This window comes from Hemibagrus wyckioides, linkage group LG25 (assembly GCF_019097595.1).
Source record: "Hemibagrus wyckioides isolate EC202008001 linkage group LG25, SWU_Hwy_1.0, whole genome shotgun sequence".
In the NCBI taxonomy this organism is placed as follows: Eukaryota; Metazoa; Chordata; class Actinopteri; order Siluriformes; family Bagridae; genus Hemibagrus; species Hemibagrus wyckioides.
The window spans coordinates 715,892-730,891 of NC_080734.1; the positions used below are offsets into that span (position 1 = coordinate 715,892).

At 40.8% G+C, this 15,000-nt stretch overlaps 2 protein-coding genes across 3 annotated transcripts; one reads left to right on the top strand and one right to left on the bottom strand.

The window, feature by feature from the left end:
• The first annotated feature begins 2,766 nt into the window (after positions 1–2,766).
• On the top strand, positions 2,767–5,798 carry LOC131345759 (actin, alpha cardiac muscle 1). The gene is made up of 8 exons (XM_058378813.1): positions 2,767–2,852; positions 3,313–3,457; positions 3,781–4,020; positions 4,150–4,234; positions 4,324–4,485; positions 4,585–4,776; positions 4,885–5,066; positions 5,456–5,798. The coding sequence occupies exons 2-8, from the start codon at positions 3,329–3,331 to the stop codon at positions 5,597–5,599; spliced, it is 1,134 nt and encodes a 377-aa protein (XP_058234796.1). The 5' UTR covers positions 2,767–2,852; positions 3,313–3,328; the 3' UTR covers positions 5,600–5,798.
• Positions 5,799–8,973: 3,175 nt separating this feature from the next.
• On the bottom strand, positions 8,974–14,201 carry znf770 (zinc finger protein 770). 2 transcript variants are annotated; one of them, XM_058378791.1, is made up of 2 exons: positions 14,158–14,201; positions 8,974–13,348 (listed from the first exon to the last, which is right to left on the bottom strand). In XM_058378791.1, exon 2 carries the CDS (start codon positions 13,104–13,106, stop codon positions 9,861–9,863), a length of 3,246 nt encoding a protein of 1,081 aa, XP_058234774.1. In that variant the 5' UTR covers positions 13,107–13,348; positions 14,158–14,201; the 3' UTR covers positions 8,974–9,860. The 2 variants fall into 2 exon arrangements, with proteins under 2 accessions (XP_058234774.1, XP_058234775.1); XM_058378792.1 differs by lacking the exon at positions 14,158–14,201 and adding an exon at positions 13,919–14,149.
• Between the last annotated feature and the right edge of the window lie 799 nt (positions 14,202–15,000).

A 15,000-nucleotide genomic window follows, 5' to 3' on the forward strand; every position in this document is an offset into this window, starting at 1 on the left:
TGGTGAGGAAGCTCAGTATCCCAGTAACTAGAGGATTACACAATATTAATGTTATGAAGATGGTTTAATGGTCAGATATTCAGGAGACTAGAATTTTGAAGTCACTATATGTTTAAAGATGAAGCTGAACCAAAGACCCAGTTTCTGTTTATAAGAACCGCTCTGAGCCTCGAACATCTGATGTTCTTAGTGATTATTCTCTCACTTATTTCTTGTTTTCTGTTTTTTCTCTGATTATATTTTTGATGTTCTCAATGTAAGTTTTAACAAGAATCATTATATGTACTTTACTAACTTTTTTATGTACTTTTTTAATTTTCTGATATTTTAGTGAATTTGAAGAACTAAGAGAAAGAGTTTAGATTGTATTAAAGAAATGATGTGAATTAAATCTTAATGAGGAAAGCCTTTTATCTAATTTCTGCATTAATTTTTTAAATAATTCATTTAAGATCTTGAAGTCTTAGAACTGAAAGATGGTGTGGATTATTATGTGACTGTGAGGAAGTTGATTAGTTTTTTTATATTCACACTCCACTAGGTGGTGCTATTGAATGAAACCTGGGACATCCATTTTCTATACCCACTTTATTCCTAATCAGGGTCACGGGGATCTGCTGGAGTCTATCCCAGCACACATTGGGCGAAAGGCAGGGGTCCACCCTGGACAGGTCACCAGTCCATCACAGGGCCACACATATAGACAGACAACCACACACACTCACGGGTAATTTAGAATGACCAGTCAACCTAACATACATGTTTTTGGACTGTGGGAGGAAACTGGAGTACCAGGAGTAAACCCACACAGGGGAGAACATGGAAACTCCACACAGAAAGACCCCTGTCTGTTCAAACCCGGGATTCAAACCCAGGACCTTCTTGCTGTGAGGCAGCAGTGCTGACCACAGCCTGAGAAAAAACAGATCAGATTTACTTTGTAATAATACTGTTTAATATTAATGTGTGTTATTGTGTTAGTAAGTGTATGTGTTAGTGTGTGTGTGTGTGTGTTAGTGTTTGTGTGTGTTAGTGTTAGAGTGTGTGTGTGTTAGTGTGTGATTATAGCTCCACGTTCCTCAGATCTCTGATCTTTGCCTTAAGCTGCTGCACTGCTGCACCCCCCCCCCCCCAGCTGTTCCTTACATCTGCAGAGTGTTGAAGTGAAGAGAGGAAGATCAGGAGCTCACTGTCATGATAGAGCTAGAAACTGTTCCTGGACCTGAACCATCAGAAGTGCTGAAGTGTCTGCAGGACATAACTCGGTTCTGGAGGTTCTGGATGGTTTAATATTAGAATTGTTCTCATTTTTTTGGACTTGAGGCTCTGTGTGTGACCTTTTAGTCTTCCTTCAGCTGGCTGCTATTCAGTCTGGAGCCACTGTGTGTGTGTGTGTGTGTGTGTGTGAGGAGAATGAAAAGCATCTCAGCAGCAGAACCTGGACTACAGGAGGAATATCCAGTTTCAAGGCTGCCAACCCACAAAGAACGACAGAGACACTCTATACCACAGGAATTGTCTCACTGACACACTCACACACACACACACACACTCACACAAACACACACACACACAGCTGTCTTTTCTTTAAAAGCCAAACGAAAGAGTGTGTGGAGCAAATGCTGGAGGAAACAGGTGTGTTTCTCTCTCTCTCTCTCACACACACACACACACATACACACACACACTGACACACACACATACACCCACACACACTGCTGAGTTCTGGTGGATCAGGTGGTGATTAATTCTCTCGAACAGCAGCTCTGACTGTAACACAGCTTTATATTAATGTACTCACTCTGATACCTTATCGTTTCCATAGCAACAGATCACTAACAAGAATACGATAAATTCATCTCTGTAATAAAACATCAACACAAACATTTTATCTCCTGTTCAGGTCATTTAGAGCTCTCAGGAAGACACTTAGAGTGATGGACTACAACAGGAGTGTGTGTGTGTGTGTGTCTTTCACCTGAGGTGTAAGAGATTTTAATAGAACATGATGAATCAGATAATACTAATAACACTGAGATCAGAAGGAAGCGTATCGTGATCCAGCTGAACGAATCTTGATTGGTCGAAACCTTTTATTTACCTCATTAATATTATATTATTGAAAACATTAACACACAAACAGAGAAATTTAAATAAACAAACATACACAAAGTCAAACCAAAATGGAAATCACACACACACACACACACACACACACACACACAAACAACCTACAGTAAGGAAAAAGACATCTATAAACACAAGTCAGGAATATAAAAGGTAAACATTATAAAAGATCATTAATATAATTAATATACAGTCAGATGATCACATGGTCACACACACACTTCACACACTTGTGAGACTCTTGTGAGAGAATATATATATATATATATACACATAAATTATATATTCAATTTAAATGGAATAAAATCTTATTTCTTATTCTATTGAATTGTGAAGTGTTTAATAACTGTTTACGCTTCAAAATAAATTTTCTCTCTGTTTGTAATCGTGTATATTTAATCTAGTAGTAGTAGTTTTTTTTTAACAGTAGCCCCCTCACCACACACACACACACACACACACACACCACCCCCCCAGCTCCTGTTTTACTGTTTTTTCTTTTCCTTACATGGTCCCAGTGTTTCTCCTGTCATGTTTCCTTTCACGGCAGTTCGGCTCTCACAGAACCCCAATAAGGAGTGAACAGCTGAAGTGAGGAGGAGTATAAATGAGATACACACTCCTCCACTCACTCACACACTCCTCCACTCACACACTCCTCCACTCACACACTCCTCCACTCACACACTCTGTGGGGGAAAAGAGCAGCAACCGGAACAGACCTGGTGAGAGGAAATCTACTACTACTAACAATAATAACAACAAAATGCTTTAATTTTCTGCAATTAACATGAAAACAACTAAAAATAAAATTTACGCTTTTAATTCAATGAGCTGTTTATCAGATTATTTACAAATAAATGTTGACTTAAAGGAAAACAAACCGCTAAAAGGAACACTTATTAATCACAGGTTTTAAATTAGCTTAATAAACAGATAAATAAAAACAAAGATGGGTTTGATGAATCACATTTTTTGCTGAATAATAAAGAAGAAATGAAATTTCAGGTGAATTTTGGGGGGTTTAGATTTTGTGATTTAATTCTATTCACAATACATGAATGAAATATTTAACGGAATCGTAAGATTTATTCATTAGTAAACATTTATTGTGAAAATAATTACAATAATGTCCATGTGTAGTTTATGTTTAATGTGTGTGTGTTTGTGTGTGTGTGTGTGTAGAAACCCAGTCAGAACCATGTGTGATGATGATGAAACCACTGCTCTGGTGTGTGATAACGGCTCTGGACTGGTGAAAGCCGGATTTGCCGGAGACGATGCTCCTCGCGCCGTGTTTCCCTCCATTGTGGGCCGACCGCGTCATCAGGTCAACACACACTCCACTCTCACACACTGTGAAGCCTTTATTTCATTCACTGGTTTGTACATGTGGTCATTAACGTCATCATTTAAACATGTGAAGGATCTGAAACCTGAGGTCGAAACCCTGGGCTGTGTCCCAAACCACACACTACTGCACTAAACTCTACATCATTATAGAGTTCCACAGGATGGAGCAGGTTTGGGACACTGTCCTAAACTCAGACACTCATCATAGCCACACACTACAGAGTGCACTTCTGTTAGTAGGGAAGAGAATGGAGAAGGGTCAGTCTTGGGCGGTATGATCACGGTGTGTTCCCTCTGCAGGGTGTGATGGTGGGTATGGGGCAGAAGGATTCGTACGTAGGTGATGAAGCTCAGAGTAAACGAGGTATCCTGACACTGAAGTACCCCATCGAGCATGGCATCATTACCAACTGGGACGACATGGAGAAGATCTGGCACCACACCTTCTACAACGAGCTGAGGGTGGCTCCTGAGGAACATCCGACTCTGCTCACTGAGGCTCCACTCAACCCTAAAGCTAACCGAGAGAAAATGACGCAGGTTAGCGAGAGACTCTAATCTGACCTGTTTAGAGTGTCCACTGAAATTTTCTCCACATGAATCTGATCTGAGGTCTGATTATGGGGTTATAGTAATGATAAATAATATCTTTATATTTTCTTCATACAGATCATGTTCGAGACCTTTAATGTTCCTGCGATGTATGTGGCCATCCAGGCCGTGCTCTCGCTGTACGCCTCTGGCAGGACCACTGGTGAGGATCTCTCTGAAGAAAGCAGTGCTGTGTCTCAGGTCTCCTCGTTAGTGTTAGCGGCTCGAGTCTGATAAATGTGTCTTTTACAGGTATTGTGTTGGACTCCGGTGATGGCGTGACACACAACGTTCCTATTTATGAAGGTTACGCTCTTCCTCACGCCATCATGCGCCTGGATCTGGCCGGTCGAGATCTCACCGATTATCTGATGAAGATCCTGACAGAGCGAGGCTACTCTTTCGTCACCACTGGTACACGACATTATACATCAATCACGTTAATAATTCTCCTCTTAAAGCTAGCATCAAATCCACAGCTAATGTTTTTGATTGGATATTTTTTCTGAACAGCTGAACGTGAGATAGTAAGGGATATTAAAGAGAAACTGTGCTATGTTGCTCTGGACTTTGAGAATGAGATGGCCACCGCTGCTTCTTCCTCATCTCTGGAGAAGTCCTACGAGTTGCCTGATGGTCAGGTGATTACCATCGGTAACGAGAGGTTCCGCTGCCCAGAGACACTTTTCCAGCCGTCGTTTATTGGTGAGTGACAATAAACACACCGGTGATTTTCTTTAAAGGTTAAAGGTTCTTCAGTCAAACTCCAGTGTTTCAGAAGGTTCCTAAACATGGAATTTTGTCTTTACACAGGTATGGAGTCGGCTGGCATTCACGAGACGACCTACAACAGCATCATGAAGTGCGACATCGATATCCGTAAAGACCTTTATGCTAATAACGTCCTCTCTGGTGGGACAACAATGTACCCTGGTATTGCTGATCGCATGCAGAAGGAGATCACTGCTCTGGCCCCCAGCACCATGAAGATCAAGGTACAAATAAATAGAAATCATTTCATCCAGACATAATAACAAAGCTGGTATTTAACAAGGCAGATAGGAAGTTTACAACATGCCTAATTATCACACTAACAACTAACCAAGCATCACTAACTTATACCTAAGAAGTTCTGACTAACTTTGGAAGGGCAGTGTCCAGAGTTTGACCCCAATAATGAGGACAAAATCTGCACTGTTGCACTTAAAAGGTTGCAGTAAAACATATTCATGACTCTTCTACACTTACAAAATGTTGGCAAGGTATCAAAATAGGCGTCATATTTTGCTAGCTAGGACTTTAGCATGGCTCCCTCACACTATAACATACACTCTGTTTATCAGTTTTGATATCGGCTGAGTGTTTGTGTTTTTTCCCCCCACAGATTATTGCTCCTCCAGAGCGTAAGTATTCAGTGTGGATCGGTGGATCGATTCTAGCATCGCTCTCCACCTTCCAGCAGATGTGGATCAGTAAACAGGAATATGATGAAGCTGGACCTTCCATCGTGCACAGGAAGTGCTTCTAAATTCCTCTACTGCTGCTGTGCTCCTCATCCTTTCGCTCCATTACCAGCAAATTTCATCAGATTAAGGATCAAATTAAAGTTTTCTGTCAGATGCGATTTTTAAAAAAAGCCGTTTCTCAATGTAAGCATTTGATTATTCAAAAAAATAAAAACTTCACATTTATGATAATAAAGAAATTGATTTTCCATGTTATGTTTTTGCCACTGTACAGTATGTTTACACCAAAGTGTGATTTGTTTTTGTTGTCCATTAATGTATTTGGATATTTATTGCTTTAATAATGCAAATAATAATAAACTAATTACCCAGGACTGTGTTGTCTCTGTATTGTTACCTGTTTACCTGACAGTGAATTTGTATTATACAGCCACAGAGGAGTAAAGACATACAGTACAGATTGTCTTCAGTGGAATTTAAACACATTTTCTGGTTTGTTCAGAACAAGTATGATTAATGGTGTCGGGACACAACCCTGATCAGCGTCAGGTCAGTGACCACTTTAACCAGCGCTGTCTCTGTGCTGTGACGAGGCCTAAATCCTGACTGAAAGATTTACATAAATGTTATTCCTATTCGTCTAACTGCTGTGTGATTTCCTGAGTTTTTCTAGGATCTTGTAGATAAAGGTTTGGTATTGGCCAAAAGTCAGACAGAGAACACATCCTGTGACTTCCTGTGTTTGAAGTGCTTACCGTGAGTTTCTTGCCTGTTTCAGCGTTTTTTATTCGAAGTTTATATAGTCTAATTTTTTCTCTTTTGCCTGAATATTTTACACTGTCAGGTTTCGTTTTCTAAATCTTTACTTGCATATTGCAGTAAATTGTTCAATTGTTTTCTCTCGGGAGAAGGCTTTTTTCTTGTTTTCATACAGCAATCAGAGGAAAACCCTCTCCGGATCTCTTTATTATCAGGATAAACTCACTCAAAGGTACGTGATCATACAGTATGATTAACTTTCAGCTTGTTCAGTGTGTGAGCTGCAGGATGTTTAGTAATTCTTCCTCCATCGTTAGTGTTAATTTTACTTGTGATAAATGTACACTAGTTAGCTCTCTGACGGAGAAGATATTAGCTTTAGAGGTGCGCATCCAGACACTAGAGAGGGTTAGTGATAGTGACAGTAGTGTAGTCTGTAGGAGGAAGTCTGGATGCCTTAGGTGGAGTTAGTAATCCCCCAACTCCGGCATTAGAGCCCTCACAGCGGGGCGAATGGGTGACGACTCGGTGGCATAGTCGCAAAGCCAAGGCTAACGCTAAGGCTTGCCCACGGGAGCACCACTCCTCTCCGCTTCACATGACCAACAGGTTTGCTCTCCTCAGTGAAGAACCCGCTGAGAAACCTGAAAGAGCTCGGGTTATAGATGACTCCATTTTAAGGCAAGTGAAATTAGCTAGGCCTTTAGGGGCTCCAGCAGCACAGGTTAGGTGTATTCCGGGACCAGGGCGCCGGACATTGCAGGTAATCTTAGGGTCCTAGGCAAGCACAGGTTCTCAAAGATAGTTTTCCATGTAGGAGCTAATGATATACACCTTCGTCAGTCTGAGGTTACTAAGAGTAATGTTGTAGAGGTGTGTAAATTAGCGAAGGCGATGTCCGATGCTGTAGTATGCTCTGGCCCCATCCCAATGCGGTGTGGCGATGTAGCTTACAGCAGGTTATGGTCGCTGAACTGCTGGATGTCCAGCTGGTGCTCCGAAAACAATGTGAGCTTCATAGATAATTGGAGCTCTTTTGAGGGCAAGGCTGGCCTGTTAGGACGGGACGGTGTCCATCCCACTCGGGAGGGTGCTGCTCTCATTTCTTGCAGCATCGCACATAGTCTTAGAGCAGATCTAGTTAATCGGTGACAATCCAGGGCCAGGGCCAGGGAGCAGACAAGCAGGTTAATCCCACCGTCTGCTGGCTGCAAAAAGTCGTCACTCAGGGTTCATAACATTGAGACTGTGTCTGTTCCCCGAACCAAACGAAAATGTTTTAACAATCAGAAAATTTGTTTTAGTAACCTGATTAACATAAAACTAGATGATAGTGAATGCACAGCCTGCACCTTTGATCTGAAGCTAGGACTGTTAAATATAAGATCTCTGTCAACTAAAGCACTTATAATTAATGAACTGATTACTGATCAGGAGTTCAGTGTTCTTTGTTTAACAGAAACATGGATTAAACAAAAGTTTATTAATCACAGTTATGGAACAGCCTTCCAATTAGTGTTCGGGATTCAGACACAGTCTCAATGTTTAAGTCTAGGCTGAAGACACATTTGTTTAGTCGAGCTTTTAATGTATAGTTTTCTTAGGTAAAGGAGCAGATCTGGAAGGTTCATGGTCATAGAGTGTTTGGTGACTGGGATGTGTTGGATGCTGTCATCTTACCACCCTCACAAGTCGCTCAGGTCACTGACTGTGAAGTGGTTGGACGCTTTATGTCCCGGGAAGCCTTCATGTCTGTGACCTTCTGGCTCTCCCTTTTAGTTATGATGTCATAGCTAGTCTTGCCGGAGTCCCTGCCTGCACTTTACACATAATTCTCTCTCTACCTTCTCTGTGGAGCTATACACCCCACTCCTGAGCTCCCAGTGTTTGCCAGTTTCCAGTGTGACCACTGCCCTACCCCTGGTCGGAGTCTCACCGCTTGATGGTGCCCACTGATGCTGTGTATGGATCTGTGTGGACCAGGAGACAGCCATGGACAGAGCCACTTGGGGACTTTCACACCATCACAGATCTGCCATTTCGTCTGTCAGCCCGTAACAGCAAAGAACTAGTGTTTATAATGACCTTAGAAACTACACTGACCTAATAGTTCCTCATGGGTCATTGATTTCTGTTGTAGAAAGGACATTAATCAGTTACAGTTACATTATTTTCTGTTTAGTGTCACCCAAATGAGGATGGGTTCCCTTCTGAGCCTGGTTCCTCCCAAGGTTTCTTCCTTTCCATCCCAGGGAGTTTTTCCTTGCCACCGTCGCCACAGGCTTCTTTTAAATTAAATTAAATTAAATTATTAAATGTAATGATTTACTCTTATTTCTAGTTTAGTTATTTTTATTTATTTATTTATTTTATTTTAATTTATTTTTCCCCTCCCCTTTCTCTGTTTTTCTTCTTTTGTAAAGCTGCTTTGAGACAATGTTCATTGTAAAAGGTGCTATATAAAATAAATTGAATTGAATTGAATCCTGAAAGGCAAATCATGACCAACAGTCTAAATGACCAGGAACAATGATGGCCAGGTGGCTCCACCTAGAGCACATGGAATAAACTACGCATGGAAATCAAAGTGTTTCTACCTTATGGAGCAATTGATGTACAAACAAGAAGAGATTTTTACAGCTGATTTATTTATTTATTTCTGTCACATAACTGTATGGATTTTGTTATTTATTTTAAAGCTATTTTAATTTTGTCATTAGTGAAATATAAATAGAAAGTAATCATTAATATCAACATTCAGAAAGTATTTTATCAGTTATCAACATAACATATTAAAACAGTCTCATTTACAGTTCCAGTATCATAACATTAAAGCGAATTGTGAAACTGTGAAGATAAGAATAAATTAAGAGATAATTTACATTAAAAACCATAAACAGGTTAAAATATCAATGGTCAGGTGTAAAGCTGTGTCAGATGATGTTTCATTCCATCACTTTGTCTAACTGTATTTTTCATAAAAGACTAAAGTGTTAATAATCAACAGGTAGGATCTGACCCAATCAGGATCTGGTGTAAAGTAAATACAGATGTTTCCAGCACAACAGCAGCTGGAACTCGGTGAACTGTCACTGCCAGCAGCAACAAAAAAAATCCCTCTTTATCCATTTAACATATCATCAATTAAAAATTGTTAATGAAATTATGTCAAGATGGAAATTTAAATTTTTGTAGTATTACAACAATTCAAAAAAATAACTTGAATTAATTTCAAATTAAACATTTTTATCTTTGTCTTTAATAAAAACACCAATTTTAGAAATGACTGAATAGAACTGGACTCAACATTCACTAAACATTTGTGTACCTTTTCCATATTTTGGTCCAGGAGCTTGTGGATCTGATGCCGTTCCCAGTGGTTGTGAGGTGGACCCATCATCACACACTCCTTCAGACCTAGAGGCAATTTGGCTTATCCGATCCACACAACAGCCACAGAAACCCCAGAGAGAGCCTGGGAGAACTTCCCTCAGACGGTAACACATACACACACGTTTCTTTTGAACTGTATTTTATGCTTTGAGCTGGAACACCATGGAGATGCTACCTGTGGGACATCATGTGTGTTTTGAGATGACTTGATTGGGTGAAGTCTTTCTCACACATGTTACAGCGATATGGTCTCTGTCCTGTGTGTATCACATAGTGTCTCTTAAGCTTAGAAGGTGCTTCGAAGCTTTTGAAGCAAACTGCACACTGGTAGGACTTTGAGAGTCTCTGCTTAGCACAGTGGACTGGACAATTGTGAGTGTTCAGTTTCTGCAATGAATCGAAGCACTGGCTGCAGGAAGGACAAATAGGAAGGTCATTTGGAGGTTCTACCAGGTGCTGATTTGTCCTCTCAATCTTGTGGGCAAGTGGAGCAGGATCTCTAGTTTCAAAGCTTTCTTGTTGATCCATACTATTCCAAACTGGAATCCTGGTTGTTCTATCAGCAGCAGATGGGAAAACTTCACCTGTTATGTTCAAGCAGTGTTTATAATCCTTATTCTCCAATTTTTCAGTCTGTTGATCCAGACATTTGTAAAATACTGCACTTGAAGTACTATCAGAGTCAAACGGATCTGAATTATGTGATTTATCCACCAGAAGATTAGTCTCAGACTTGACCTTGCTCTCACCTTGACCTGAATCAGAAGAACAGCAGTTGTTGTCTTCAGAAATCCATTTCTGTTGGTGGACCTGCACAGTATATCCATCATGACCTTGATTTATCATGGCTAAACTTTCAGAACTCTCCTGATGAAGGTCTAGATCATCAGTCAGACTGGTCCCATCAGAGGAGATGAAACTAATACTAGCTTCGAGCTCACTCTTATCTTTTCTATTGTGGACCCACTGGTGACACTGAAGATGGCTGAGCTGCTTGAAGGACTTGTAGCAGACATGGCATTTGTAGGGTCTGATTCCGGTGTGGACCAGCAAATGTCTGGAAAGCTTTGATGGAAAATCAAAAGTCTTCAGACAGAAGATGCACTGGTTTGCATTCCTCTTCATCTGGCTGGAAGACTCTTCACCTTTGTGGACTTCAAGCAGCGAGCTGGTGCTCACGGTGCTTGGTGTGAATTCCTCTATGTTCATGGAACAGGAGAGTGAAGAAGTATTAGCTGGATTCATATTCTGATGGTCACAGGAAAGATCTGGTCTCTCTGCCGCTGGAAGTTTTTCAGATTCTTTTGAACAGTTATTTGTTTCACTGAATGTCTCAGATGTCTCAGGGATGAAGGTTTCCATCTCGCTCTTGTAAGTTCCTTGGCAGATCAAGCTCTTTCCACCCATATGAACCTTGGAGTGACTCTGTAGGTGGCAGAGCTGCCTGAAGGACTTGCTGCAGATGCTACACTTGAACGGCTTGACGTTCATGTGGATGAGGAGATGCCTAGAGAGTTTGGAAGGAAAGTCAAATATTTTGAAGCATATTGTGCACTGGTATCCAGAATCTTTAGCCTGATTTGCTTCATCCAGAGGCCTGGATATGGCTTCGTAAGGAAGTGATGCGAGATCTTTACTGTCCTCTGGGACAGAATCGGATGCATGTCCAGCACTAGGTGAGCAATCATACCTGTCTCCTATTCCACAGCTGGATATGAAATTCTCCTTTCCAACCTCATCCCCCTGTCTGATGCTCACAGCAGATCTGGATCTCGCAGGGTCTCTCAGATGGACCTCACTTATGCTAGACTGAAGCGTGTCTCTGCTTTCTCCTTTACACTTATGAACCTGCAAGTGGGATTTCTGTCTGAAGCCTCTAAAGCACAGCGAGCATCTGAAAGGTCGTTGTCCTGTGTGAATCAGGAGGTGGCGTCGAAGTTTGGAAGGAGCGCTGAAGTGTTTTGAACAAACAGAACAGGAGTAATCTTGTCTACGGCTGATCTCTTGGTCTGGAGAGGATCTGATGACATCAGCTTCTGAAATATTCTCATTGTTCATAACTTTTGCAGCAGGTGATAGACTGGAAAGTGCAGAAGATATTTTCAGCTTCTGTTTCACAGCTTTCAACTTCCTAGCAAGGCTGATGTGTACAAAACGCTTTAGCCTAGCCTTGGATGTTCGACTGGTACCAGGCTGAGGCTGGAGCGAGGATGTTAAAGTCTTTCTGGGGGCAGTGTGAACGCTGTGGTGCGCCTTGAGGTGGGAAAGTTGCCTAAATGCCCGGGAGCACAAGGAACACTGAAAGGGTCTCTGACCCGTGTGAATGAGACAATGTCTTCTCAGCTTTGACGGGGCACTGAAACACTTTCGGCACACTGGGCATTCGTGCATTATTTTACTTCTAGTCCGATCCTCAGCAGCAGCAGTGTTTAAACCCTTTACTCTTTTCACATGTTCAGGAAACGGTTCTGTGTGAACGTTCTCCGATCCGTTCAGCTCCTTCCCAAGCTCTCCGGCTTCTTCTGTCCACAGTCTCTTTGAAGGTTTCGAGCGATACTCGGGTGTGTTCGCGGTGTCCAGTGGATGAGTCTGTGGATTCTGAGAGCCAGCGTTAACAGGAATAACTTCTTTCGCTTGTTTTAGTCTCTGTGAAAAATGAGTGGATAGATGCACTTTTAAGTGAGTGAGCTGTCGGAAAGCTTTAGGACAGAACTCACAGCAAAAAGGCCTAAGACTGCCGTGGATTAAAACGTGACGCTTAAGTTTGGATGGTGCAGAAAAACATTTCAGACACACTGAACACTGGTGCCGAGCGGACACCTGAGCCGTTTGTTCCTCTATACAAGAACCCGGTTTTTGTGTGTCTTCTGTGACGTAAATTGCTCCCAGATGTTCTTGTTGTTCCACACAGGACCCTGTGGTTGCTGAATTAGGCAGGATTGTAGGACACTCTGAATACTGACCATTTTGGAAGCTTTCTTCATGAGGCATGTCTCCATATCCATCATAACTCCCCTGTACAAACTCACACATCTGTCCATTATCACTTATCTGGAGCTTCCCGTGGTTCTGCTCGTTCAAGCCATGATTCTGCTTTCCGAATCCACTCTCATTGCTTGTCTGAAGAGAACCGTACCACAGACTTTCATCACCAAGCTCGGCTCCAGCATGTCGGCCGTAACCTCCCTCCGTTCCGGTGAAGGATATCTGAGAATGAATCGTTCGCGATACGATGAGCGAAACCTTCCTCAACTTCGAATGACTTTTCAGATGTCCTTTCAAATGAGCCGACTGCAGGAACGATTTCAGGCAAATGTAACAGGTGAAAGGTCTCTGACCCGAGTGTGTGAGCTGGTGACGCCGGAGCTTGGAAACAAAATCAAAGTGTTTCAGGCAAACTGTACACTGGTGGGTCATGGTGTCCGGGTCACAGTGTCCAGGTCACAGTGTCCGGCTCACGGTGTCCGGGTCACAGTGTCCGGGTCACAGTGTCCGGGTCACAGTGTCCGGGTCACAGTGTCCAGGTCACAGTGTCCGGCTCACGGTGTCCGGGTCACGGTGTCCGGGTCACGGTGTCCGGGTCACGGTGTCCGGGTCACGGTGTCCGGGTCACGGTGTCCGGGTCACAGGGTCAAACGGTTCTGTCTCGGTGATTCCATCTAAATGAAAAAAAAGAAGATATGTTAGAACAAATCATCTAATAGTGCACTGATGATTAATAAAACAGTTATAACCATACACTGATGATTAATAAAGAAGTTATAACCATACACTGATGATTAATAAAACAGTTATAACCATACACTGATGATTAATAAAACAGGTATAACCATACACTGATGATTAATAACAGTTATAACCATACACTGATGATTAATAAAGAAGTTATAACCATACACTGATGATTAATAAAGAAGTTATAACCATACACTGATGATTAATAAAGAAGTTATAACCATACACTGATGATTAATAAAACAGTTATAACCATACACTGATGATTAATAAAACAGTTATAACCATACACTGATGATTAATAACAGTTATAACCATACACTGATGATTAATAAAGAAGTTATAACCATACACTGATGATTAATAAAACAGTTATAACCATACACTGATGATTAATAAAACAGTTATAACCAGGTGTGATTCCTCTACAGACTCTATATTATTACTGTAATGAAGTTTTTAACAGAATGAAGATTTTAAGAGTATTATATTACTGTAGAAGTGTTATAGTCTGGATTCTGTTCTCATCACGAGACAACAACAAAACGCCCTCTGACTCCATTCATCTAGTTACATTTCCGCGAGTTTAATCACAGCAATAAATGTAAACGGTTTCACTAAAAACCCCAAACTGCGAACAGAAAGCGCGTCTAGAGTTTAGAGAAAGTGTGTAAAAAAGAAATATTTGATAAATCGTAGAATTTTGTGTGATTTCGGTGATAAACAAACATACCGCTCCGGAAACACGCCGAGTTCCGCCAGTTAAATAGAGCCGTGCGACAACAGAGACTCTCACCAAAGGATCCTACCTCTCTCTCTCTCTCTCTCTCTCTCTCTCTCTCTCTCTATATATATAAACGTGTTTTAGTATCAGGATCTTCTACAGAAATGTATTTAATGTATTTAATCTCTTTAAATTAGTTGATTTAAGCATAAGGCAAGAAAATGCGTAAATACATAATAATAATAGTTATAATTATAATAATAGTAATAATAATAATAATAATAATAATAATAATAATAATAATTATTATTATTATTATTATAACAATATCATATAGATCTATTTCTGGTATTTCAACAGAATGAAAAAAGAAGAGAAGTTTATAAATATGTTTCCTGGTGTTCGATGATATAAATATATATAGAGTATATATATATATATATATATATATATATATATATAAAGTCTTAATGGACTGGTCCGGTCTGTGACTGAAGAGATGCTAGATTTAATGAAGAAATATTTAGAAAGTATTTAATCCCTGTCCTTAGTGAGGAGATGAGCTCAGAGAATCTCTCTGGACCCCTCACATCCAAACCATCTCCTTATTGAACTTTTACCATCTACAGAGCACCAAATACCAGGACAGCCAGGCACAAGAACAGTTACTTCCCCCAAGCATTCTATCTCATGAACAGTTAAATGCCGCCCCCCAATTGTGCAATAAAAATATGTGCAATACCCTATATTTACTTGTTACCACCCTACATCCCTACATTTTATCATATTCTATTCTATTCTATTCTATTCTATTCTATTCTATTCTATTCTATTCTATTTGAACAATTTTTT

Bases quoted from the DNA above. Each gene is read 5' to 3' on its own strand.
- LOC131345759 (XM_058378813.1), top strand. From the start codon at position 3,329: ATGTGTGATGATGATGAAACCACTGCTCTGGTGTGTGATAACGGCTCT. The intron at 3,458-3,780 runs GTCAACACACAC...TTCCCTCTGCAG, and splicing joins TGGGCCGACCGCGTCATCAG to GGTGTGATGGTGGGTATGGG. The intron at 4,021-4,149 runs GTTAGCGAGAGA...TTCTTCATACAG, and splicing joins ACCGAGAGAAAATGACGCAG to ATCATGTTCGAGACCTTTAA.
- znf770 (XM_058378791.1), bottom strand. From the start codon at position 13,106: ATGACCCACCAGTGTACAGTTTGCCTGAAACACTTTGATTTTGTTTCC.